The sequence below is a fragment of the Triturus cristatus genome, chromosome 5_2 (assembly GCF_964204655.1).
Source record: "Triturus cristatus chromosome 5_2, aTriCri1.1, whole genome shotgun sequence".
Lineage (NCBI taxonomy): Eukaryota > Metazoa > Chordata > Amphibia > Caudata > Salamandridae > Triturus > Triturus cristatus.
Window position 1 is genome coordinate 64,090,217 of NC_140588.1, and position 26,076 is coordinate 64,116,292.

The window sequence follows — 26,076 nt, forward strand, 5'->3', positions numbered from 1 at the left end:
TGCCAAAAATGATGACACTGGCAACAGTGTTCTCACGACAGATCGACACGCTAACTCTTATGCATTTAGGCCCGCTTTACTTGCTTGCTGGAACGTGGCTTGTGTTCTTTTGTTGGGTGCCCTCATTGCACTTCCATATTCACCATCTACTCTGGTGATGTGAGACCACAGTGGGAGCCTCAGTTTGGACTCTGACAGACTGGGTCATCTCCGGCTCCACTCCCAATGGCATTCGGCTGCTACTGGATATTCCTTAAATCGGGAACACCGCTACGTTTCTCCTTGACTGTCCGTCCTTTTGTAGGGCCATGCTGTCTCCTTCCCTTGCGGATCAGGTATGCAGATTTGTAGGTGCTAGTCAGATCTTTGGCTTCTACATCTCGGGGACACTAGCTGTTATGTAGACAGCAGTTCCGAGTACACTTCAGAGCGCTCCTGTCCTTGGAGAAGAAGAAATTGGAACTGGAACAAAGTGCTGCGGTTTGGTTCCCACTTTAATTTCCTAAGAGGTATGTTGATTCGCTGTCTAAGGTCCTAGAACCAGTTTCCTGTGGTTCTATTTCAGATGTCATTTTCTGACTGTAAGTAATGAGGCTGACCTTCAAGCAGGAGTATCTAAAACAAAAGCACAATTGCGTTTGAGATTTCTGCATCTAGCTGTCTTCGATCTTCCTGAAGCAACAGTCCAAGATCAATGGGAAGACCTGGTCTAGAAACCTCCGCACCTTAACAGAAAATTGCTGACCCATGCCATCTCTAACATCCACCAAATGTCCGTGCTCAAGAAGAACTAATCCAGCAGCCCTTCGCTAAAATGATCTAATTGAGTTTCAAATGGTCTCCATCTAGCCTCACTCCAGTGTCTGGATCGCCACCCGAACGCCACCAAAATGCAGTCCGCACATTTCTGCTGCGGAAGCTGTACCCACCCTCAATCTTTTGTCATGCTAAATCTGGGGGCATCTAAAATTAATCCCCCTGGCCCCAGCACTCTCTCGCCACACACAGAACTCCATGACCATGCACATGCTACTTATTTGCCATACATACCCACTCTGCGCACACACATGGCATTTCAGTGCAAGGGGTCTAGGTGTTGGGTTAAAAGTGTCAAACTAAAGTGGATTTTTACTTAAGTGGTGGTAGTGGACCGTACTCCTCAGTTAAATAAAAAAAGGTCTGACAGGGAAAATAGTTTACAAAACTCTGTACACTGCCATCACTGCTTTGTGATCAACCTAGGTCATGACAGTTGCTTGATGCACCACTCTCAGCCACAGATAACACATCAGTCGTTCCAGCCCACTAGAGGCTTAATAGATGGTGCATGAAGCATGTGGGATGAAGGGCATCCTTAGTTCCCCGGTGCTGCTTGAATTTGAGTATGCACTTTATTAACCTTTATGGGGGCCTTGGGATCATTGTGCAACAATGCAGTCCATGATGTAAACTCCAGGCCAAAGCCCATCTTTGTCGTGAGCAAGGAAAAGGCATTATTATGTTGAATTGAATGTGCTCTGTGTATCAAACGGTAAAATCATCATGGGTTCCTCAATGTTTCATGGCCCATCAATTTACTTAAGTAGCTTTCAGAGATTAAGTGACAACTGGGATAGTTGCCCTTTGAAACAGGAAGCCAAATCTGTCCACTCTTGACAAGAGACAATTACCCACTTTAGCCTATTGCCCCAAATTCTATAATATACCTTAGTGTCACAATTTCGGGGAGAGTTTGGAAGATCTGATGAACACTCATTCATGGTTTTGCCTCCCTTGTATATACAGGTAGTCTCTCTTACTCATTGCCCACATAAACTGAAAAGGTAATCCATCATCTCGTCCAACAGTTTGTAGGTAGAACATTTGGTCCCTGGTTTGTGACAAACTGTAATTGATTAATGACATCAGTAAAATAATTAAGTTATCTTATCCTTTCCATTACCCATCTCCCTGTCTGACAGGGCAATTGAACCTTCTTCAGTTATCCTATCGTGCCCAATGCCCCATTAGCTCGCTACGGGCATCATCTTTTCATCATAATGTACAAGGGCCCATTTTATCCTTATACCCCCTGTGACGTTGCCTCCCGGGCTGACCTGTCCATCTGGATTTCTCCTCCCTCCAAGGCGTGTTCCAATCTAACTTGCTTGTATTTTTTTTTATAGTCTGTGTTCTCAAAAGGTGGGACTTGGCTTCATGCGCCAACTGTAGATTATGCTCTTTTCTCGGACAAGTGAGTCAGATTATTGGTGGAGTCCCCCAAGTTTCTTTCAAACTCAAAAAGATCCCCTTCAGCACCACTCGCCTCTTCAGTATCCTTACTTGTTTTCCATTTGGTTTATGCTAAAATCCTGGCTACTAATTGCATCCTTGCAGGTCTTCCGTTGGTGTCTACAGTATGTAGCATTTCTCCTGATTCTCTACCTTCCCTCCTTTGTCTCTACCTCCATATATTGCCATGAGCAAGCACCCTTGTGTATGTAAGCAACGCCACTGCAGTTAGACAATGCTGGGGGTTAACCCAACTGTTCAAGACCATTTAGAGGACAAATTGTCTCTCAAAAATCGTTGCACCTCTTAAACATCGTGTTAAACCTGCATGGGCCACTTGTTTGGATTTTCTTTGAATGATGAATTGACATGCGCTTCTGACATGATGATTACCTCCGCCTTATGGCAGGTCAAATATTGTGAGACTACTATTTAATATTCACACACCATCCATTCTTTTATATACTAATGTGCACCTTATCGGAGCCTATCGCCACATCATTCATCTAAAGTACAAAAAAAACTACCAGTGGTTCGTCTTCTTGTTTATACAGTAACCAGGAAAGTCATCCAAACTGATCATGTGTTTTATTTCCCTCCACACCTTCCCTAGCTTTACACCTTCCTCTGATTCAGTATCTCTTGTAACCCTTAATTTGTAAGCGTTTGGTATTGAGAGGAGGCAGTCTCGATTTTTATCTGGGATGAAATGTTGTTCACATTAGACCACCTCCTTGGTGGCAACCACTGTAGATGCTTCACCTCTGGCACCTCCTCGTGCATGCTTGTAAGTTCCATCAGCCCCCTTAGTCTGCCAATCCTTAGACCGTCCAACTAGCCTCATATTTCTTCCCTAGCAAGAAAGTACCACAAAGTTGTTTGTGTGTTAAGGATTCTGTGTTGCTTCTGTCCCGCATTTATAAAGTTAGGTAAAAATGAAAGCTTCACATCCTCTTTTTGATTGCCACTGTATGTACCCCCAATTTTAGCACCCCCTGTCCTCCAAAGGGTCCCATGGTCCGTACTTGGCAGGACCATGCAGGTCCAGCAGTTTAGATGTGCAGGCAGGTTTCAAACGTGAACTTTAAAGTAGTTTGTCGCCAGCCAGTTGAGGTGGTATTTATCACCCTCATGCTGGCCAAGATAACCTACTAGAGACCAAGGGATCTGTTGCATTTGAGGGTCCCAAGACGGCTCCAGTCCTGGCTATGCATTTTCCCACTTCTAGCTATTTTTGCACACTTCTTGCATAGTTTTGTAACATAGCTAATTTGATTTGGCCGAGGTGTGATGTTTTTTCGACTCTAGAAGCTCTGTTGGAGAGGACCTCCGCACAGGGAATTGGGAAGCAGTGGGTATGGCTCAGATATGAGGAAGCATGCTCTAAAAGGAAGGATTGAGTTGGCTATCTCTCCGACCCACCCTGTTTGCCAGTTATATGGGGAAGGAGACGAAGTCTACACGTATGGGCTGATATGTCTGAGATGGACATCACCGCCTTGGCACAAAAGAGGCTGACCTCTTTTGCAGCAGCCACGTGGGTTCCAATGAACCCAAGCATTAACCAATCCATATGTAATGGACATAAACCCACTCGTACTACAGGTATCCTCTAATGATCTAGACATGATGACAAGGGCTACAGTTATTTGGATTGAACATTTTCACAGGCGTTCCAATAAGAGAAAGCAGGGAAAAGCAGGGAAAGACCTCTGGAATGGTTTCTGTTTACAGCTCCACACTCTTCACTCATACTTTCAACGTCTTATCTCATCCTTAAGCACAATGTCAAATACTGAAAACCAACGGTACTCCTCCACCCCCAGCCACTCCACTCGACGTCCCAATGACCCAAACACCTATTTTCATTCCTCGTAAGTGAGGGCTTTGGCCTTCCCATAAGTCTCCCTCCCTACTCCTCCTAGTGCTAGGGGAAGCTTAGCTGTCAACACTTTACCTCTGGCACAAGACCGCTGTCTGTGTTGACAGCAGGCCTACAGGTTACCCTCCCTTTTACTCACAGAACTTGGTATAGCATTAACTTAGCCATTTACTCGAAGAAGGGGTCTTACATTCTGAGCACAGTTCTGGCTACAGGGAGGTTCCAGTCTAATTTTTATACTACGGCAGGGCTCGACAAATCCACTCGACCGCTCGCATTTGCGTGGAAAATTTAATGAGGTCGAGCTATTTTTAGGTCCTGCTCGCCCTTTCTGGCGAGTAGGAAAACATACTAACTTTTGTCCTCTGTCTTTGAAAATGGAGAAAATGTGACAAGATAACCAGATTTAAAGGCCTTTTTATTGCTCACGGAGCAAATGAGCAATAAAGATGCCTTTAAATCTTATCTTGTCACATTTGCTCCGCTTTTAAAGACGGAGGTCAAGTAGGTTACTGTTGGGTCGAGGAGATTTTTCAAGGTACTAGACCTGCAGGACTAGTACCATTTTTCAGATTTTTCGAGCCCTGTACGGCATATGCTCCTGTCCATTCGGAAGTGCATTTGTTTAGTTTTTTTAACACCGGAAGGTTTTCAATAGCAAGTAAGGATAGGAGAGTTGAATTCTTTGACATTGGAAAGTGTTTGTCACTTGGTCTGTTGATTCATCTTAAATCACATCAGTTTATTCTAAGGGTGAGTGTTCCTGGTCACTTCGGTGTATGTTGGCAAATGTGTAATTGACTGATATGGTTCTTTTGCTTAACTAATAATTTGCGTATTGATGGAACTATCCACACTGGATTTTGATTCTGCATATTAATACTGAACATACACTTTTTGAAATTAATTCACTTTTTTTGCACCTAAACTAGATTTGTCGATTAACCTGTCTAAGTTCCATGAGCTATCAATCACATATTCGAGGAGCAAAACATTTGAAGGTAATGTATATTGTATCAAAAATTGAATCTAAATACATTTCATCAAAATTGTTGCTTAATTTGCAATTTTTATATATCTAGCCCGAGTAAACCAACATTTCTGAACTATTAACTCATAAACGTTTTTTCTTTACTTTGCTCTGTGGTCTTCAACATTTCTTTTTGTGAGTTATGTAAGTTTCAGGTTTTTTTTGTTGAAATGTGCTAATCAAGCTTTACCTGTGAAATTGGGAAGACCATGTCTACCTTGTCAAAGAGTTGATCTAGTGCCCGTTAAGTGTTGATCTCATCCAAATTAATTTTTATCTACACTGGATTAAATTGTTTTTTTGTTACTTAGCTCGGGATTGCTTCACTTTAAAAAAGCAAGCTTGTTGGAAAAAAGATGTATTGTTACTAGATCATTTACACATTGCAGATTTCCTTTGTACTTTCTACTTTCCAATAGCGCCTACTATCTTTTGCTTCATTGATAGTCATGAAAATTGTCCTGCCCATTTGCAGAATCAACATTTATAAAGTGCAAGTACTTCTAATCAAAAGAAATGACAAACTAACTGCACTTCAGGTGCAAAATCGGAGAACTGGTCTAATTTCACTTATTTCACTTTTTTTGTAATATTTTCGACGGCAGATGAAGCCATAAATGCAGCAGCTATGTCATGTTGAAAATATAGCACTTTTCCTTTAAGAAAACAGCAAATTTCTTATTTCGTCGTGCTTTATATCAGTAGTTTCTGGAGAGCAGCCTTTTCTGGCTCCTCCTGGGAGGATCTTTGAACACTTCTTAGGGCTACCTGTGTTTTAATTGTACGGACTTTAGTGCGTTTATCTTTTTGTGAATGAGTAAATTTTTTCGCTTACTTTTTTCACACCGCTAATATGCTATCTTTGTCAAATGTCCCAGCTGTACGAGATAGAAAGCTGCCTAACCCACATGTCTTGTACAATCTGTTCACCAATTTCCGAATATGTGAAAAAATGATAGATCTGTATGCAATACATATTAAATCAAAGTATTAACAATTTTCAAGCAAAGATCTAGTACATTCTGCATGCAGATTATTTTCCTCTAGTTCCTCTATTACCCATTCAAAAATGAGGAAAGAACTGTGCATGTGTAATAGCCCCAGCATGTGCAAGAGATTTTTGGCTCAGCTGAATTATTTTCCTTAAGAGTTTCATGTATATCCTGAACTGCTAATCCGATATCCGAGTAAGGTCCCTGATCCCAACACAGAATCGCTCCACCTGGCAAAGTAACAAGCATTCTTATTTCCATTCATTAGGAATGCTGCAGGAGAGCAGTCACACTTTAACAGCAGCTACATCATTAACTAATATGGTGCCTTGCAACCTGAAATGAAAAATGTGACAGTTGTGATTTCAATCTGTTTCTCCTACCAGCTGAACCTCCTCAAATTCTGCTCTGTACATTTGGCAAAATCAGACGCGAAATGCCTATCAAGAAAAATGTAGCTGCTGTCTTAAGAAAAAGATGACGACCTCGGAAGGCACCGTTGTTCTCCTGCTGATTGTTAAAAGAATTCCTCGGAGGCTTTTTTTCTCGTCACTTTTTCACATTTATTTAAGCTTGGGAGCTTAACAGTTTAGTAAAAGCTGACAAAACGACGTTTCAAGCCTTTTTCCAATGCTTGAAATTCTATGTGGCTAGACATAAGCGTTAAAGTTACCTACTGGTTCCGTGTGTCATTTCGAAAAAGGTTAATAGATGTCCTATTTTAAAATGCAATATTGCATCAGAGCCCTATTGGTTTTGCCTTTTTCACATGATCTGTGACATAACATCGTGAAAGTCTCATGTAGGAAGAGCAATGATGAGTTCTGCTCTAAAAATGCTGATCTATCTATGGAATATCCAATGTATTGAAGAAGAAAAATCTTGTCTTTAACAACTGTTTTGCAATGTTGAAATCGTTCATAAATCGCACCCCCCTTTTAGGGACTTATTTTAATCCATTCTCAAACAGTTTTTCTTCTAAAATCTGCGGTATGGGGGGCTCTTGGTGTAGAGTAGGGGAGTAGGGTTGTGTGTATATTAGAGCACAGCCACTCAATGAGGTGAGAGCCTCTGGATTCCCATTTTGTGTGACCAATTCTGCCAATTGTCTCTTGTAGACATTTTTGTTTTCCCCTCTGGGTGGCATCTACTATTTGGTCCTGTGCTCATCCCCTTGTGACATCAGGTGCCTGACTGTGTTGCCATTTTCAGATTCTTTTATCCACTATTCAGCCTGAAGGATTTGCGGCGGGATCCCCCACCAGAACTGGATTTTTTTTTAAATTACGAAATGTCTTTAAAATTGCAAATCAAAACTGAATAACAATTATCTGTTCTAGCAAAGGTGCCGTCACACCAGATTTTGGGGTAGATCCGTCCATTTGTTTTTCTGTATTTGAGATGACATTCATATGTATTCTTTCCAAAGGTGTTTTTAACTTTTGAACCCTCTGATCAAGATTATCCAGACTTGGAACAAAGAGCTGAAACCACATAAGTGAAGTAGCTTCAATTTCAGCGCCGACTTGTCTAATGGGTCAGAACCTGTTAGTAAAACAAGCTACACTTTTTCTACTGAATTACTAACCTCACCTATACGTGTGATATGTGCTTGAATATATAAATATTTATATTATATATGCAAATTTGTAGACTGTAATATGCTACCAATGACTATTTCCAAGTTTGGGGAGGGCCAGGACTTGCAAGAAAAGCCTTGAGTGTTCCTTAATGCCTCCCTATTTCCTCAATATTGGTAATCGCATATTACAAACAATGTGTTTTGAGTCAAGTGCACTGTACTGTTGTAGTAACAAGGAAGTTGACTTGACAAAATAAATGTAACATATGAGTGAAATGTTTCTATTAGCTCATTTGTTCCAAATAGTGTTATTTTGCCATATTTATTTTTACTAGAGTTCATATAAATCTTTATGCCATGATAGTCTAGATAAATGTGTCCTGATTAAACATGTTATTTGGAGCATGTGTAGCAGCAAACACAGAATCAGACAGTGCAAGGGTCGAATCTTATGCTAATGTCACAAAATAGATTACATGGGTCTTCGCACTGTGGCCTTTGTAAGGAGATTGTGCTCTAGATCTGATTAAATCCCTTTGTCGATAACTAACTCGCATAAAAGAACAGCATGGCTCAAACCATATATACAGATAGTAATAGGTTGTTTATTACCTCTATTGAGCGATGGAAATGGCATCATGACACACTGAAGTTTATACTTTTGAGTCATCACCCTTCCTCACACATAGCCATGGCAATAATGTAATGGTAAGCTCCTCACATCTACGTTTTCAGTATATTTAGTGTGTGTATCTATAGAAAAATATATGCTTGCAAGTTAGGGGCATTGTATTGTAATTGCATTTATATAGCGCTTACTACCCCTGACGAATCGTCTAAGTTCTTTTTTGGCGAGTAGCACACTACTCTGGAACCCATAAATGATTAGTGTGGAATTAGTATAGTGAAATATGGAAGTAATTTGAGTGGTGGATATTGGTCAGTTATTTGGAGTGAGAAGGATAGCGGAGGAATAAGAGGGAAAAGTGTTTGCATTTATATACCAGTTGCTACCCCTGATGAGGTGTTGAAGCGCTTTTTCGGCGAGATGCACACTACTCTGGAACCCATAAAGGGTTAGTGGTGAATTAGTATTGTGAAATATGAAATTAGAGAAGTGCACGTTAGTTTGTTATTTTGATTGGAAAGGATAGTGGAGGGATAGAGTGAAGGATTTAGACTTTTTTTGTTTTGTTTTGGACCTCATGGCAGTTGGAGGCTTGAGATGAGTAAAAAGGCATGTGGAGGTGAAAAGTCAGAGGGAAGAGTTTAGAAAGGCTTATTTTGGGTGATCGATATAGAGAAAGATATTTTGGGGATCATAGTAGTGGTATGGGATTTGGGATAAATGAGTGGATGTAGAGGATATATCGATAGAGGCATAGGGTGAGAAATAGGGTAGTGCATTGGATATGCTGAATTAGAAGAATGTGATAAATATATAGATCCATAAGTACACGGAAAGTATATAGATGCATTAAGGAGGTAGGTATATGTTGATTTGATATTGATAGAGGTATAGGATGAGAAATAGGGTAGTAAATTCAATATGCTTTTTTAGGAGTAAAGTAATAAATCTATAGACCTAAGTACATGGAAGGTATATAGATGCATAAAGGAAGTAAGTATGTGAAAATTAAAGATACATATGATAAACGCTGGTTTTCAAGTATTGTTGTACTTAAAAATGTATTTGATTTATTTTCATACATTCATTCACCCCTCTTCATCTGTCAGTCTGTTGTACTGTTGTTCGAGTTTTGCTTCTTCCCACCTCAGCAGATGTCATGGGATAGAGGGTTAGCCCAATTATGACTCTGACTTACATTGCTGTGAGTGGCAACAGCTTTCCCAACAACACAAAAAGTAGTCCACTTCAGTGCCAAAGACTGCTGCAGTGTGTGCCATTTCTTTGTTTTTTAAGTGTTTTTCCTTTGGCGAGGATCCAGCAGCTGCTGTACCTTCGAATGCTTGCATTGCATGCACATTTCATTACCTCTGCCAAATCTAAATCCCTTCTGACAAGGCTGTTAATTTCTAATTTGGCTGCATTGTTGCCAGCCAGCCTATAACATTTTGAGCTATACGTGGCGGTATGAAGGCGTTCTCCAGAAGGGCTAAACACATTCTCATTCCCTTCCCCAATACCAAAAAATCAGACCGCTAAACAGTCTGCAAGTGGACTAATTATACAATAATATCTGGTCTGCAAACTGCTGAACAAAGTTCACTGAACCATAACATATTTGCCATCACTAGGGATTTCAGGGGTTCTCACTTTCCTCAACCATATCTTTTTAGGGCAAGGTATTTAGCAAATTTTTTCAGGATGCCACAAGGGGTGAGTGCTAACCCAATCCTTCTGTGTATTACAGCTCATTCCATTTCTTTCTTTTCGATTGGTAAAAGATCCCAGTTATCTCTGATCTTTAGATTACACTGGCAAAATAAGGAAACAGTATATGGTACTACTTAAGCTCTTAACTTGAAACAATGTACATGTTACCACTACCTGTTTGATTAAAAGAACACCTGGCACTAGCTTTCATTTCAGATCTTTTGAGCTGGGCTTCTTGCTTGAGGAGGTCTAGCAGAATGTATACCATCTTGAAGCAACCTGGGCTTGCACAGCCATTGTTTTAACAGAACATCTTGGGTTTATTAATAAATGTTCCATTTTTCAAAATGTGTGCATTACATGCAAAAGCTTTTATACCTTTGTCCTAGCCCTGCTTTCCAGCTAGTAATATTCAGCTGCAGTTCTTTGTTTCTTAAATTTTACTAACAATTTCATCCTATAAGGATCTATTGGAGTGCCTAGAAGAGATTAGACAGGCCTGGTAGCCAGAATTCCTGCTTTAGTCCTTGTTTCTTGTTCTATCTATCTTGCCCACTTTTTTAGTGCATACCCTGAGTAATTGCACGTTCTGGATACAACCATTTCATTATTTCAAATGTAATAAGTCTTAAGCTATCTGCTAATCCAGAAAAATGTTGTTTGGTAGGCATGTAGCTGCTGGTTTGTCAATTTCCTGTTCCTTTTTTCACTATTGAAAATGCTTTACTACTTGTATTGATCGGTTGTAAAAACAATTGAAGATATTTCTTAAGTTGGCCTACGAATCATAATTGCATAGCTTGTTTGGTATGAAAATGTGCACTAATCAAGACTTTATAGGGCATCCCTCATGCCAAGAAGAAATCCTTAATTATATGAGGGTTTTGCTATATTAAAGTGGATGTCACTGGGTATGTTTACTCCAAGCATCTAGTTGCAGAATATCATAAAGGCTTCACTTTCTTGGGATGGAAAGTCAGCCTATGTTTTAATTCTGCAACTCGTGTTGCTACAAAATAGGTAACCATTGTGAAAAATAAATACATAAAAATAAATAAATTCAGTGCATTAACGGGCTGTTTTCTTTTATTTTGGGGTTCACTTTCGTCACATTTAAAGAACACAACAACATTACAAGTGACTGGTAAGTATTGTTTTCAGTTTCTCTAAATCTGTTATATTCAGGTGTTTTTTCTTTTAAAAGTCAATAAAGAAGGAAAAACTACTCCCTTTTGTTGTAATTTTTGAAACTGCTGTCTTTATCACCTCCTTTTCCATCCACACACCTTTCTACGGAAGAGCTTTTCTGATGTAAAATGCTATTGTTTTTTGTTCAGTTTAAAACTCCTCTCCTCCTGTTTGATTTGTTTCTAAAGTTATAGAAAGCTATTCAAAACCTGTCCTCAGCCAAAATGTCTTCCCAGATAGACTTTGTTTTTATAATTTAATTTTTGTGAAATCAGTTCTTTTTTTACGTTGAGGTACAAATTTCAAGACCCGTTTAGAATCGTGCTGTAGGTTTAATGCTTGAACTATTTTTTTCTAATTTCCTGCTTATAAATTTGTTGGTAGGTCGCCACACCTTGTTTGACCTTCATTGATTTTGGATCCCTTGGACATTTAACTTGTTTTTAGGTCTCGCGCATAAACAGCTGCTTTTGGGTGACGTCTCGCCGTTCGGTTTAGGACCCGTGCAGTGCTTAATTTGTAAAAGAATACGTGCCGGGCCCCAGTTTTGTAAGTCAGCAGCAAGTGCTGCCTGAAAACAAAGGCTGTGTGGTCTCAATTTCACCCGGTCTCTCTTTAATCCACCGCCAGTCAATCGCTCTGTCCCTTCACCACTTTCGTTCAGGCTGTTTTGTGTCCCTGTTGTCTTTGCCACAGCTTCTTGTCTTTCTCCCTTTAGTGTTTTGCTCCCATTCTCGGGGTCACAATCTGATGAGTGAGAAATAGGTGCTGGTGAGCCCCACCTGCAGGCACCGCTCCAAATTAAGAATGTGCGTACTGCCCTTGAGGGTGGGTGCTGCGCGCTGGTGCTCTGCTCCGGGTCAGGCACGGACATGCCTGCCTACTTGTGCACCGTGGAGGGAGGGGAGCCCACTGTTCATGAGTGTCAACTGTCCCAAACACGCTCCGTCTGCTATGCAGCTGAAGGCTGCTCCCACTGGTGTCTGTTCGGCTTGGAGGCTTTTGGTACTAGTGTGCAGGGGGCTCACCGGTGTCCTGGGTGGAGGCTGCTACCACCAGTGTCCCGGGGGTGGAGTCTGCCCGCACTGGTATCCACGAGAGGAGGTTTCAGGGGCTGGGGTGCTCTCGCTAGTGTACATTCAAATCCTTGGCACACATGCATTAGTATGTACAAAAGAGGTCACATGAACATAAGTAGATTTGGGGAGTAAATATCAAAGTTCGCAGCAGAGTTTCTTTTATTCATATCATGTAGATTACCAGCATTTGCAATGCAATAGGTCTCGCAATTACGCAAGTTTAAGCTATTGCCATTGTAAATGACACTGCCTTTTATTTATGTTTTAAAAACAAAAGGCATTGTTATTTGCAATGTTAATAGCTCAAACTCTCGTAAATGCGAGACCTATTGCATTGCAAATGCTTGTGTAGCTTTGCTTCTCAACTAATGGTTGATGACTGTCTTGGTTGTCTATTGGTTTTAGATCATGTAATATGCAGCAGTTTGTGCATAGCAAAAGAACGGTCCATTTCTAGTTTATTTCAGTGAATAGTTTTAATGTTGTTGGTTTGCTGGACACTTATGTTTTGCTCTAATGCTGTTGCTTTCTAACTAGGTTATGTGTCATTCATGAACATCCATTTACCTGAACCTTTTTAACTATGAGGGTGTGAAACAAGTACAGTTCCAGTGCTCGGAGCTAGTCACAAACCACAGGTGTTGTAGAAAGTTTTTAGTGAAACACAGAAACCTGAACTTAATTCTTTGCCCCTCAGCCAGACAATGCAGGTATTGCACATGGGACTTTTATTTTAATCCTGTGCACTTTTCCGACTGAAATTCTGAATGTGCTGGAGGCCAGCATGCCCATGTATCACAGTATCAAAAGAGCTGGTGAGAGATTAGAACAAAATCTCCCTAAATAGATTGCTCTAATTAAAAATAGCTAAAATAGACAATCTTTTGAGAGCAGCAACCGTTACACTTTTTGCTGTGATCGGGATGAAAGCCTATTAGACAAGTCTTAAAAATCAGACTTTTCCTCTAAATAGACAGCTGCCAAGCAATCTGCTTCTCTTGCAACTTCTCTAGCGCAAATAGGAAGGTGATGACTGTAGTTGCAGTCACTGAAGCCTAGGTGTTCTTTAATGTTGGATACATTACCCCAAACTTAAAGTGATCGGATAGAGTTGTATAGTCTGCCTCAGATTGAGCAAAGGGACTGCCTTGTTAACCTATAGAAGTAGCCAGCTGAAAAAGATTCAGCTGGTCAAGGGTCCTTGGGCACATCAGAGTGGAAAATTACTCAAAGTTGCATACTTATTATTAAATGGGGTGAAATAAGGTCACCGTGGCCTGCATCCATAAGCCTGTCTTCATACCCTACTAAGCCCTGTTCGCTTTATTATTAGCATGAATGGTAGACTTCTCACAAAAAGATCGATTGTTGCATGATGTTAACCCTGCATGTCAGGGCTGTGAAACATTTCAAAATAGGAAACCCATGCAGCAGGTTTACTTGGCTTCCTTAATCATATTACACAAATAGTTGGCCTTGGAGTGCCATAGGCGTTTTTTTGTAAATTTTGCATCGTCACAAATAATTGCTTTTGTCCTCCTGATAAGATTCCTGTGTTCGCCTGTTCTGAAATTTCAAGGTTCAAAAATTGTCTGAGATACACATGTTGTAAAGCTTGGTTGACCTGTTGAAAGATCATTTAAAGGGACTAGGCTAAAAAGGACATCAAACAAATGGTTGGAATGATCTTTCAGAAACAAACCGAGGTCCTCCAATGAGCCTCCAATACTTGCACGGCTCTGGTAGATACTGTGGCTGTGGACTTTTATGTGGACTTTCTACCCCTGGGTCCTTTTGTCCAAACTACATCCTCTCCCGGGAGAAAAGACAAACTTGCTTACCAAAAGGCGGTGGACTCTTTTAAGCTCCCTGCATTGGAATGCTAATTTTACTTGCCTTCCTGGAGGAGGTGATAAAACCTCTCTTTATAGCAGGCATTGTTACTGACCTCCTTAGAGGGAAGAGACTTATCCCCGGAGGTCAGAAATTAGTCTTTAGCAACAGGCTGGACTGAACCAGTCAACTAGCACACCAGAGGGCTGGGTAGGTTTTAGTGTGTACCTCTAAGGTACTGTCTGGTTGCATATATTAATAAATCTATCTCTGGAATCAGTGTGGGTTTATTAATACAAGGTGTCCAAACACCATAGGTTTCAGTGAAGCCATTATGTAGCTGGGAAACTTGTTTTGACAGTGCCCAGTACATATATTAAGATGGCTTTTCTGCTCAGTAGAAATATCTAGCAATAGAACTAGGTACACAGGGGCATATCTGCTCATGCGGATATGCCCTTACATAAACTATAATGCACCCTTGTGAGAAAGTGCCATCTTTCTTGCATGGTATGCTCCCACTTTTTGCTGAATTGCTGAATGTACTTTGAGTGTGCCCTGGACTCCTGCCAATCAGGTGCCCAGGGCCTATGTTCCGTCCCTAAAACCCAAATTGGCAAACCCTGGCCACATGTCAGCCCCTGGTAAATGGTACCCAGGGCTTTGTGACCAGGGAAGGCCTCTAAGGGCTTCAGCACTTATTGTGCCACCCTTAGAGGCCCTGTACCCCAACACAAACCCACTGCCCTTGCAGGCTGTCTGGGTACAAGACAAAACAGTCGACATGCCCACAACCTACACTGCACTGGCATACATCAGCCACCCCTCTAGCTGGGTGCCCTATGCCAGTGGTGTGGGCACAGGAGCATGGGCCCTGTGCTCCTACAGTACCCAGGTCCACTCCTGGGCACTGTAAGTGCAGTGCTGCCATTTAAGAGTATATGGTGCTGGCCGCTAGTCAAACACGAACTCCACAGCACCATAATGGCAACACTGAAGACTGAAGTTTGGTATCAAACTTCTCAGCACATTAAACCTACAATCCACGTCTTGTCTGAGAGGCTGCCACACAGCAGACATGTTGCTGGACCCCTGGGTGGAGAGCCCCCGCTCTCCTGGGCCTGCAACAATGCACATCCTGGGCGAGGTGCTAGGTGTCTTCCCCCAGGATGGGCAGGGGGAAGCTTCAAAGGCATGCCGCCTTTGTGAGCTTCCCCAGGCCACTTGCTGTACTCGGCAACTGTCCCCCACCGGTTCTGACCCCCACTCTGGCTGGAAGCCTGGCCGGAAACCCCAAGTAAGGACCGGGGATGTGCTAGCCTGCCAACCCCACCCCTCAGGTGGGGGAGGCGAGGTGAAGCACATCTCTGGGCGCTCGCCATCTTGAAGATGGGAAGCCCTGCCCAATACGGACTAGGCTACTGCCCCCCCTCCCACAGGAGAGTGGCAGGATAGGGGGGGTGCCCACCTCAGGGCAGGGACCCATTGGTCCCTGCCCTTTACCTACCTGTAACGCCCCTAAATCTAGTATTTAGAGGCACCCTGAACCTTCTTTCTCCAGATTCTGAAAAAGCAAAGAAGAGCAAGATGAAAGACCTGCCGTGCAGCTGCTAAGAAGAGGAAGACACCAACTGCTTTGGCCCCAGCCCTACCGGCCTGTCGACCCTCGAAATTGCTCCTGCTACATCCCGGCACCTCTTGTGGCCAGCAACCTCACAAACCCCGGAGGACCGGTCTACCTTGTGACTGAGCATCTAGGACTCCCATGAGCAGTGGCTCTGTTCAAAGCAAGTTCTAACCCCTGGCATCGTCCCGGAACCGCGAACCCTGCACACTCTGCACCCGCCAAGCCTGGCCTGTGCCGGAGTGAACCAAGACCCCGAGGATGTCCCCCTGGCGACTGTGACCCCGAATCCGGCACCCAAGGACTCACCTCGATGCTCCTGACGACGCCTGCAGCCTCAGAACCAGGTACCCCCCCAACTACGATCAACAGTGGGTAAGATTTCCCGACATCAAAAGGCACCCCTGCACCCGGTGCCCTGCGGCACCCTGTGCCCAACTCCTGGGTACCTACCTATCCTCCAACTACCCAACTTACCTCTCGAAGTGGTGGTGGCACCTGAAGATTCTTCGTCCCCGAGCATGCATCATTTGTTCATCCTGGAGCTTTCCCAATGAAATCCATTGAGCGCCCGAAGGCTCAAAAATACCCTGCACCCAGCCGCCCGAGTGGCCCTGGCAGTGTAACCTCTACTCCTACCTACTTCCCCATTTGCCCTGAGCAAGTGACCAGGAGCCCAGCTCCCACAGCCGCGTGGCCTGCTAGTCAGCAGTCACCAACCAAGGCCCCCCTGCCTCTCATAGGATAACATTGGGCCTAACTCAGTCTGCACCCGGCTGCCCCTGTGCTGCTGAGGGTGTAACAACTGTACTTACCTGACCCTGGGAGACCCCTGAGTCTGTGCCCAGAACCTTATCTCTGCCAGTCGAGTACTTACCCAAAAGCAGATAACCCAATTTTCCTCCATAGGATAACATTGACTGGTTTCTTCTGAAATTTCTTCGAAGTGTGGAGTTTCCAAAACTTAAAATATTCACCTAAAATCAACCGAGTAACAAACGAAAATACTCACCTGCTATTAGGAGAGATCCCATTGCTGGGTTTTCGTGCCCAGCACTGACCCTGAAAAGTACTCACAACCGTACTTACCATTAACCCAATTTTCTCCCATAGGAAATCATTGACTGTTTTTCTGTGACATTTCTTCTAAGTGTCGATTTTGGCAAACTACAAATATTCTTTAAAAATCTTACCAACTGTGAAAACTTAATTGCTTACCTGTTTTAGATAGAGGTCCCAGTACTGAGCTTAGGAGCCCAGTCCTGGATTACAAAAGTAACAAGAACATACTATACCTGTAACTTGAATTTTCTCCCATAGGGAATCATTGAGTGTATTTCTATGAAATTTCTTCTAAGTGTCAACTTTTAAAATAGCAAAATATTGCCTAAAAATCACAACAGTAACTAAGTCGACTTTACTCACTTGTTTCCAAGAACTGTCCCAGGACTGAATCGAGGATCCAGTCCTGGAGTTAGAAAAGTAATCCTGAAAGTAATCTATTGCAACTCCAATTGAGCACAATGTACTATTGAAATTGTGTTACCTATTGCAACAACCTGTAACTATTACCTACAAAAGTCTATTGCATATTGCAAAAGTATATAACTAAAGCATCTCATTCTGAGAGAATATATTTTAATACCTATTGTTGGTTCTAAAATAAATCAACAAATTTTTAGGTCTCTCCTAGCTATTGCGTTTACGCAATCGCTATGCGAGACTCTAGTAAGAGGGGCATTTCAAAGTGCTCCCAAAAGTGGATTGCATGGCGAGCACGCGCACAATCACGTGCATCGTGCCGCCATGCAATCTGTTTGGGGAAGCGCTTCAGCCCACTGGCACGTGTAGCCACAGCCTCGGCATCGTACTTCAAAGGGTCCGCTCCCCTGCCTGGAATGCACTCCCCCGCCACAGCATGCCGAGAGATTGTTTCCTCATGGCGTCTCTCACAACTGTCCCTCCCCCACCACAGGGCTAGTCTCACGGATGCATTGCCATCCATCGATTTCACTTTCATGCCAGTGTTCTCTTTGCCTGTCAGCACACAGCCCGCCCTCCCCCCTCCGTGTTTTCTTGCAGCTTTGCCCAGATATGAGTCTCAAACAACCAAAATAATAAGTTTGCCCTGCACGCTTTCTGCGCTTACAAAGTTAACATATGCCGCGCTCATTCCCTTTTCATCCTTCTAAGGTCGATAACATTAGCTCCATTAATTCTGCGTCTAAGGATTTAAATAACCATAGGTTTTCTTGCAACTTTAGGCACTTCACACACACACAGCCCCACTGCTCACACACAGGCATCAAGGCAGCAACAGAATGCTCTGAGCCCCACCAGTGTTTGCCACACACACATGCCTCTCGCATCTCGTGTTTTCTTCCAGCTTTGGCCCGTGTTCTCTTTGCCTTTCAGCACTCAGCTTCCCCGTAACCACCATTTAACTAACATCCTGCCACACTCATTCCATTTTCATCCTCGCTTTCACTTTCATGCCAGTGTTCTCTTTGCCTTTCAGCACACAGCTTCTCCGTAGCCACCATTTAACGACTATCCTGCCGTAAACACCATTTAACTACTATCCTTTTAGTTAAAATAAAAAAATTGCCTCGAAGGGTTTAAGGAACCATAGAAATACAAGGCAAGGCAACATACACTCCGAATGCAACTCAGTGCCACATAATTACACACCACATAATTACACACCACATAATTACACTACACTCAATGCCACATGCACTCCAAATAACACTCAGTGCCAATTAATTACAATGCAAACAATGCAAGATACACTCAAAATAACACTCAATTCCACATAATTACACACCACTAAAATCAACATACACTCCACACAAAACCACTCAGTGCCACATAATTATATTCTACATAATTACACTCGTTCGCCCTATCTAATTTATCTGTCTATCTAATTTATCTGTCTATCTAATTTATCTGTCTATCTAATTTATCTGTCTATCTAATTTATCTATCTATCTAATTTATCTATCTATCTAATTATCTATCTATCTAATTATCTATCTATCTAATTATCTATCTAATTATCTATCTATTTATCTATCTATCTAATTATCTATCTATCTAATTATCTATCTATCTAATTATCTATCTAATGGACTATTGCACTCTATCGCATCACCACAGCATCACTTAGCACCACCACAGCATCACTCAAGGGCACCACTACTTCACTATGCACTACCACAGCATCGCTCGACAGCGCCACAGCATCGCTCGACAGCGCCACAGCATCGCTCGACAGCGCCACAGCATCGCTCGACAGCGCCACAGCATCGCTCGACAGCGCCACAGCATCGCTCTGTACAACCATTCAACAACAACTGGCTCTAATATGTTCTCTCAATATTTAGGCTTTATTACAAATGGCACAAAAAAATGATGATATTTAACTTCTGCTCTTGGATTTAAGGCGCAATTAAATACACTAAACATAATCTTCACAACAGTTTAAACGATTGCCATTATAATTTACATTAACTTTTATTTAAGTATTAATTATTTGCAAAAATTAAAAGCCATTGTTCTCTTCCAGGGGATCCTCATCAATAGTCATAAGCACTGAATATTCCCGCCCATGTGCGGGGACCCCGGAAATAATAAAATTATATATGTAAAAAACATACATATATACAGCTCTGTATATGTATAAACATATATCATTTTTTCCAAGCAAATGCAGCTCCCATAAAAGGCTAGGCAATGTAAATATACACATCCAATAACACACATATATCTATATATATGTATAAAGGTATAACAATACACCCAAATCTCTTTTTTTTTTTTTTTTTTTAATGAGGTAAACACTCATGAGAAAGCAAAAAATAAAGAGAACAAACTGTGGAAAAACACAGATGTATAACACATTGCCAGCCTGCAGGCTGCATTGCAATACAATACCATAGAGACTAAAAAGCCCTGTACAGGTAAAAACTGGCACCGTGCCTTTAAGGCAGCCCTGACTTCCATATCCCATCATGCCTCAGGGGTGACAGTTAGGTCAGTTGTTCTTTCCGGCTCCTTCAGTCAGGACCCTGGAATTCAGCTCTCTTCTTTTTTGACTCTTTAGTCAAAAATTATAACAACTTTAAGATTTTTTTTGGACTTCTTCTTACAATTTCTGTGAGGAAGTCAGTATCCTGTGTTTTTCTGACTGATTTTTCAACCATTTTGTCAGAAAAATGCCTTCTTTATTTGTTCCATGCCCATCTTGTGGAAAAAAGAAGGCTGCGTCAGACACACATGAGGTGTGTATCATCTGTCTGCCGGACTCTCACTCTCCAGCAACATGTCGTCATTGTGAAGACCTTTCCAAAAGGACTTTAAAGGAGAGGGAGAGGATTAGGCTGTATGGCCTAGCAGAACGGTCGACGTCGAAGCAGTTGGTCCCTGTTTGCTCTCCATCGACGTCGGGCTCGGCGTCGAAGACTCCAGCGGCGGGATCGTCGCTGAGAGGTGAGGAGTCAAGGGGAAGTCATGCTGCAAAGAGAAAATCGACGTCGACTTTATATTCAGCGTCGAAGAGGATGCGTTCGACGTCGACGGCGTCTAAAAGCTCGGCGTCGAGGACTCGGCGCCATAGTTCAACGTCGAAGAAGCATCTGTCGACGTCGAGAGAAGATCGATCGACGTCTGCACAGAGATATCGTTCGTCGTCGAAAGAAAGACATCGTTCGACGTCGAGGTCGGCGAGACATCATTCGACGTCGCGAGAAGAACGTAGACGATCTCCACAGTCGACGTCGAGACCAAGATCGCCGTCAAGATCAAGATCGCCGTCGAGGAAACATCGTTCGACGGCGAGGAGGCTTTCGACGTCGTCGGAGCTTTCGACGTCGAGACAGAAGTCTCCGTCAGGAGTGACGTCGAGGCAGACGCCTCCGTCAGGGCCGACGTCGAGGCAGGAGCCTCCGTCGGAGTCGACGTCGAGGCAGAGGCCTCCGTCGGAGTCGACGTCGAGGCAGAGGCCTCCGTCGGAGTCGACGTTGAGGCAGAGGCCTCCGTCGGAGTCGACGTTGAGGCAGGTGCCTCCGTCCTCACAGGTCTCCAAAGCTTTGGTGAGGTACATGAAGCCTCCGTCGAAGGTAATCTCGACGTCGAGACAGGAAGCTCGGAGCCTCGAAGATTCGAGTCAAAGATCTCCGGTGATAGGCTTATCACCGTCGAGGCAGCCCTCTGTTGAGGGTACGCAGGAGGTTTCACATATTCGCCTCACAATTCGACCAGTCTCAAGGCGAAAATCTCCTCATAGACTGATATATACAGCTCCGGAGTCACCGCGTATCATTTCTATCTCGCCTTCAGGATCAGAGGGCTCAGGTTCAAGGTCAGCATCACCAGAGCTTGTACATCAATCTCCAGTTCCTGCAAGAGAAAGTTCGCAGGAGGAGGACAATGCTGTGCCTCAAAGTCCCGTAAGGGAGATGCCTCAGGACCCTGCTATGACAGACACAATAAAGGCATCGCTAACAAGAATAAGGGGCGTGGTATTCCCAGCGACACCGATCAGACCAAGATCTCGAGAAAGAGAATCCCGAAGTCACTCTCGAGCACCAAGAAGGCGATCCAGGTCTGCCTCCCTCAGAAGAGAGTCGACCAGATCAGAGAGAAGGCGCCGTAGGACCCCTTCTACCTCCCCTTCTTCCAGATCATCCAAAAGGGATTATTCACCGACACTCTCGGAGACGCCACCCTCTCGGGTATCTCCGGTAGATGACATTTCTACATTTCAAGAAGTGTTGTGTAGAGGAGCTACAAAATTAAGTATCCCTATGCCGGTTCAGGAGACCACCACATCCATAATTTTTGAAACTCTTCATGAGCGCACAGTGACACGCCCGTTGTTGCCATTAGTCCCCGGTTTGCTACAACCGGTAATGGATATCTTTCTCACGCCAGCAACCACCAAAACGGCGCCGGCGAGAATTCTAAAAAAGTACCGTCCAGCTCCGGAGGATCCGCTATTCCTTAAAACAGATCCTCCACCGGACTCTGTCATCACCGCCGCTGCCAGAAAGACGCATGCAGTAGCTGGCTCTTCAACGGTGCCACCAGATAAGGACAGTAAAACGCAAGACTCCTGGGGGAGGAAAGTTTGCGGCTCAGCATCCTCAAGCTTGAAGGTGGCAAGTGCCTCGGCTCTTCTGGGGCGCTATGATAGGTCACTATGGGACTCTCTTCAGAGGTTCGTTGAAAAAGTTCCATCAGAGGACAGACGGGACTTTGAAGAGATTTTGCATGAGGGGAGTCTAGTCTCTAACCAGATCATAAGTGCAGCGGCGGATGGGGCAACACTGGCAGCGCATGAATATGCACATGGAGTCACAGCCAGAAGATCATCCTGGCTTAGATTGACGGCCCTGAAACCGGAAGCGCAGGCAAGAATTTTAAATCTGCCTTTCTCCGGTAGTTCTCTTTTTGGGTCCCATGCAGACGAGGAAATGGCCCGTATGAAAGCAGAGCTGGAGACCATGAAAGCAGTCGGGCTTGAAAAGAGGAAAGAGTTTCGACGCCGCAAGGGAAATGACAGGCGCAATTACCAACAGAGGGTTCAAACCCCTCATTGGCAAAAGAACCAGGACCAGCAAGGTCAAAAGAAACAGCAATACCAGTCCCGCAAGCCATCCAGGGGACGAGGTAACAACAGGCAGTCTAATGCTGGAAACAAAGCACCGGGGAAGCAATGAGAAACCGCTTCCTCCGATGCTGTCCACCGCTCCGGTGGGAGGAAGTGTTGCGCATCATCTTCCAGAGTGGCAGACAATCACAAAGGACAAGTGGGTACTCAATATACTGCGTCATGGGTACTCGCTTCGTTTCAAAAGTCACCCCCCATCGATTCCTCCTGTCAAGTCATCCCAGCATCTAAAGCAGCTCAGAGAGGAGGTAGCGACGCTACTACTCAAATCTGCAATAGAGAAAGTGCCCATAAACCAGAGAGGAAAGGGAGTTTACTCCAGATATTTTCTCATCCAAAAGAGGAGTGTGAAGGCGGAGTTCAGACCCATTTTAGACCTACGGATACTGAACAAGCACATAAGAAAGGAAAAATTTCGCATGCTGGCGCTCCACCAAATATATCCTCTTCTCCGGATGGGCGATTGGATGTGTTCACTGGACCTTCAGGATGCATATTTCCATATTCCCATCCTAAGGAATCATCGAAAATTTCTCAGGTTTGTGGTAGGCAACGCTCACTATCAGTTCAAAGTCCTCCCATTTGGCCTGAAGTCAGCTCCTCGAGTATTCACAAAATGCGTGGCAGTAGTAGCGGCTGCTCTGAGGCGCGCAGGAGTCTTCGTCTATCCCTACCTAGACGACTGGCTAATAAAGGGCTCATCGCCACAGAATGTGCGGACACAGCTGTCGCTATGCCTGAACTTATGTCGCAGGTTGGGTCTCAGAGTGAATGTCAAAAAGTCCAATTTTTCACCAACGCAGAGAATACACTACCTGGGTGCAACTATAGACTCCGTAGTAGGAAAAGTGTTTCCTTCGGAGGAAAGACAGTCATCCATTATGCTAAAAGGCAGACAGATTATGACCAGCAATCTGTCGTCGGCAAGGCAAATCTCATCTCTGCTAGGGGCCATGGCATCCTGCATCTTCCTAGTGCCCAATGCCAGGCTAAGGATGCGTCCTCTCCAGCAAGATCTCGAGGACAAATGGGATCAAAGGAACTCTCTGTGGGAAGAAAAGGTTTGCCTCTCCTCTGCAGCCAAACAGTCAATCAAGTGGTGGCTGAAGCCAAGGAATCTGCAAGTGGGGATTCTTTTCCATCAAGAGCCCCCAACTCAGACCTTAATCACCGACGCATCCCTTCAGGGATGGGGTGCGCATTTTGGGACTCTGCAAACTCAAGGACGGTGGTCCAGCAGCGAACAGTTGTACCACATCAACATGCTGGAGCTCAGGGCGGTCCACCTAGCCCTCAAAGCGTTCCTACCTGCGATAACGACGAGTACCATTCTAGTACAGACGGACAATACCACCACAATGTACTACCTGAGCAAGCAGGGGGGTACTCGATCCAGAACGCTCTCGCTGGAAGCTCAGTCCCTGTGGCACTGGATCCTAGCAAGGAACATCTCATTGAAAGCGGTGCACCTACCAGGAGAACTCAACGTGCAAGCAGACTTGCTCAGTCGGCATTTTCAAGAGCCAGAGGACTGGGTAATCAACGACGAAGTGTTAGAAGACATCTTCGGGGAATGGGGGCGCCCGCAAGTGGACCTCTTCGCGGACGAGCAAAACACAAAATGCCGAGGCTTCGCCTCAAGATACCATCGACCAGGATCCCTAGGGAATGCCCTTTTGATCAATTGGTCAATGACATTTGTGTACGCTTTTCCGCCTCTCCCACTAATTCCCAAGGTGGTGACCAAGCTACAGAATTCATCTGCCAAGATGATACTCATAGCACCGGACTGGCCGAGGCAGTGGTGGTACACGGATCTCCTACACATGTCGATCCGCCCCCACAAGCGGCTGCCGTGCAGGCCGGACTTGTTATCCAAGATGCAGGGGAAGATTTACCATCCCAGCCTTCCCTCGCTGAGCTTAACAGCATGGCTCCTGAAGTCCTCCAGTATGGCCATCTGAACCTCCCTCAAGAGTGTATGTCCATACTGAAGGAAGCCAGGAGGCCTTCGACAAGACACTCCTACTTCTGTAAGTGGAAAAGATTTTATATATGGTGTGCTCAGCATCATTATGATCCCACTAAATGCCAGGAGGATGTAATTTTGCCCTATCTTCTACATTTAGCAAGGGCAGGGTTGAAATTTTCTTCCATAAAGGTTCACCTAGCAGCCATAACAGCATACCGGCGTTCGCCTTCACAGCAGTCATTTTTTAAAGTGCAGGTAGTGAAGGATTTCTTGCAAGGACTCAAGAAAGTCTATCCCCCTGTTAGACCTCCCTCTCCTTCCTGGGAGCTAAACTTGGTTCTGTCGAAGCTCATGGGTTCACCTTTTGAGCCTATTCATAAGGCTACCCTACAGCACCTCACATGGAAGACAGCATTTTTAATAGCCATCACTTCAGCACGGAGGGTCAGTGAGATACAGGCCCTCTGTTCTAAAGAACCCTACACTGTTTTTCATCTAAATAGGGTGGTGATGAGAACTCACCCTTCGTTCCTACCCAAGGTGGTATCGGAGTTTCATGTAAACCAAGCCATCTCCTTACCAACCTTTTTTCCCAACCCCTCCTCTCCGGCAGAGAGGACGTTGCATTCTCTGGATGTCAGAAGGGTCCTAAAATTCTACCTAGATAGGACTAAGAATATCAGGAAATCTGACCAATTGTTTGTGAACTATGGGATTGTCCGTATGGGCTTTGCTGCATCCAAACGTTCCATTGCTAGGTGGATTGTTTCTAGTATTACTTTGGCCTACCAACTGGCTCAGAAACCATTGGGGGCGCGCCCTAAAGCGCATTCGACAAGAGGAAAAGCGGCTACCGCGGCTTTTCTCAATAATGTCCCACTCTCCGAGATCTGCAAGGCAGCCACTTGGAGATCTGTCCACACTTTTACCAGGCATTATTGTCTGGATTCGGACACCAGGGCAGACACTCAAGTAGGACAAGCCTCCTTGAGGAATCTGTTCCAAACATAATCATTTTCATGATTCTTTTTCTCCATGGGTGATACAACCTTAGTTTCATTTGCCTGCTGGTGGAAGGGGAGCTTGCTACTCTATTCAGTGCTTATGACTATTGATGAGGATCCCCTGGAAGAGAAGGGTAAGTTACTTACCTGTAATTCTAGTTCTCTTCCAGGGGTATCCTCATCAAAGTCATAAGCAACCCACCCACCTCCCCAGGCAAATGAGAAGAGGTGTATTATTCATTATGGAAAAGGTATATCTTTGTGTTTAGGACTACGGTCCCGCAAAGAACAACTGACCTAACTGTCACCCCTGAGGCATGATGGGATATGGAAGTCAGGGCTGCCTTAAAGGCACGGTGCCAGTTTTTACCTGTACAGGGCTTTTTAGTCTCTATGGTATTGTATTGCAATGCAGCCTGCAGGCTGGCAATGTGTTATACATCTGTGTTTTTCCACAGTTTGTTCTCTTTATTTTTTGCTTTCTCATGAGTGTTTACCTCATTAAAAAAAAAAAAAAAAAAAGAGATTTGGGTGTATTGTTATACCTTTATACATATATATAGATATATGTGTGTTATTGGATGTGTATATTTACATTGCCTAGC

General features: G+C 43.9%; 1 protein-coding gene across 3 annotated transcripts in view; it reads left to right on the top strand.

Moving 5' to 3' along the window:
* The window catches only part of LOC146822665 (uncharacterized), a 550,662-nt gene that overhangs the window by 180,591 nt on the left and 343,995 nt on the right, over positions 1 to 26,076 (top strand). For all 3 annotated transcript variants that reach the window (XM_085606858.1, XM_085606859.1, XM_085606857.1), the window contains 2 exons: positions 5,086 to 5,154; positions 11,215 to 11,239. In XM_085606858.1, coding sequence (XP_085462984.1) covers positions 5,086 to 5,154; positions 11,215 to 11,239 — 94 coding nt within the window. The remainder of the gene's footprint in view (positions 1 to 5,085; positions 5,155 to 11,214; positions 11,240 to 26,076) is intronic.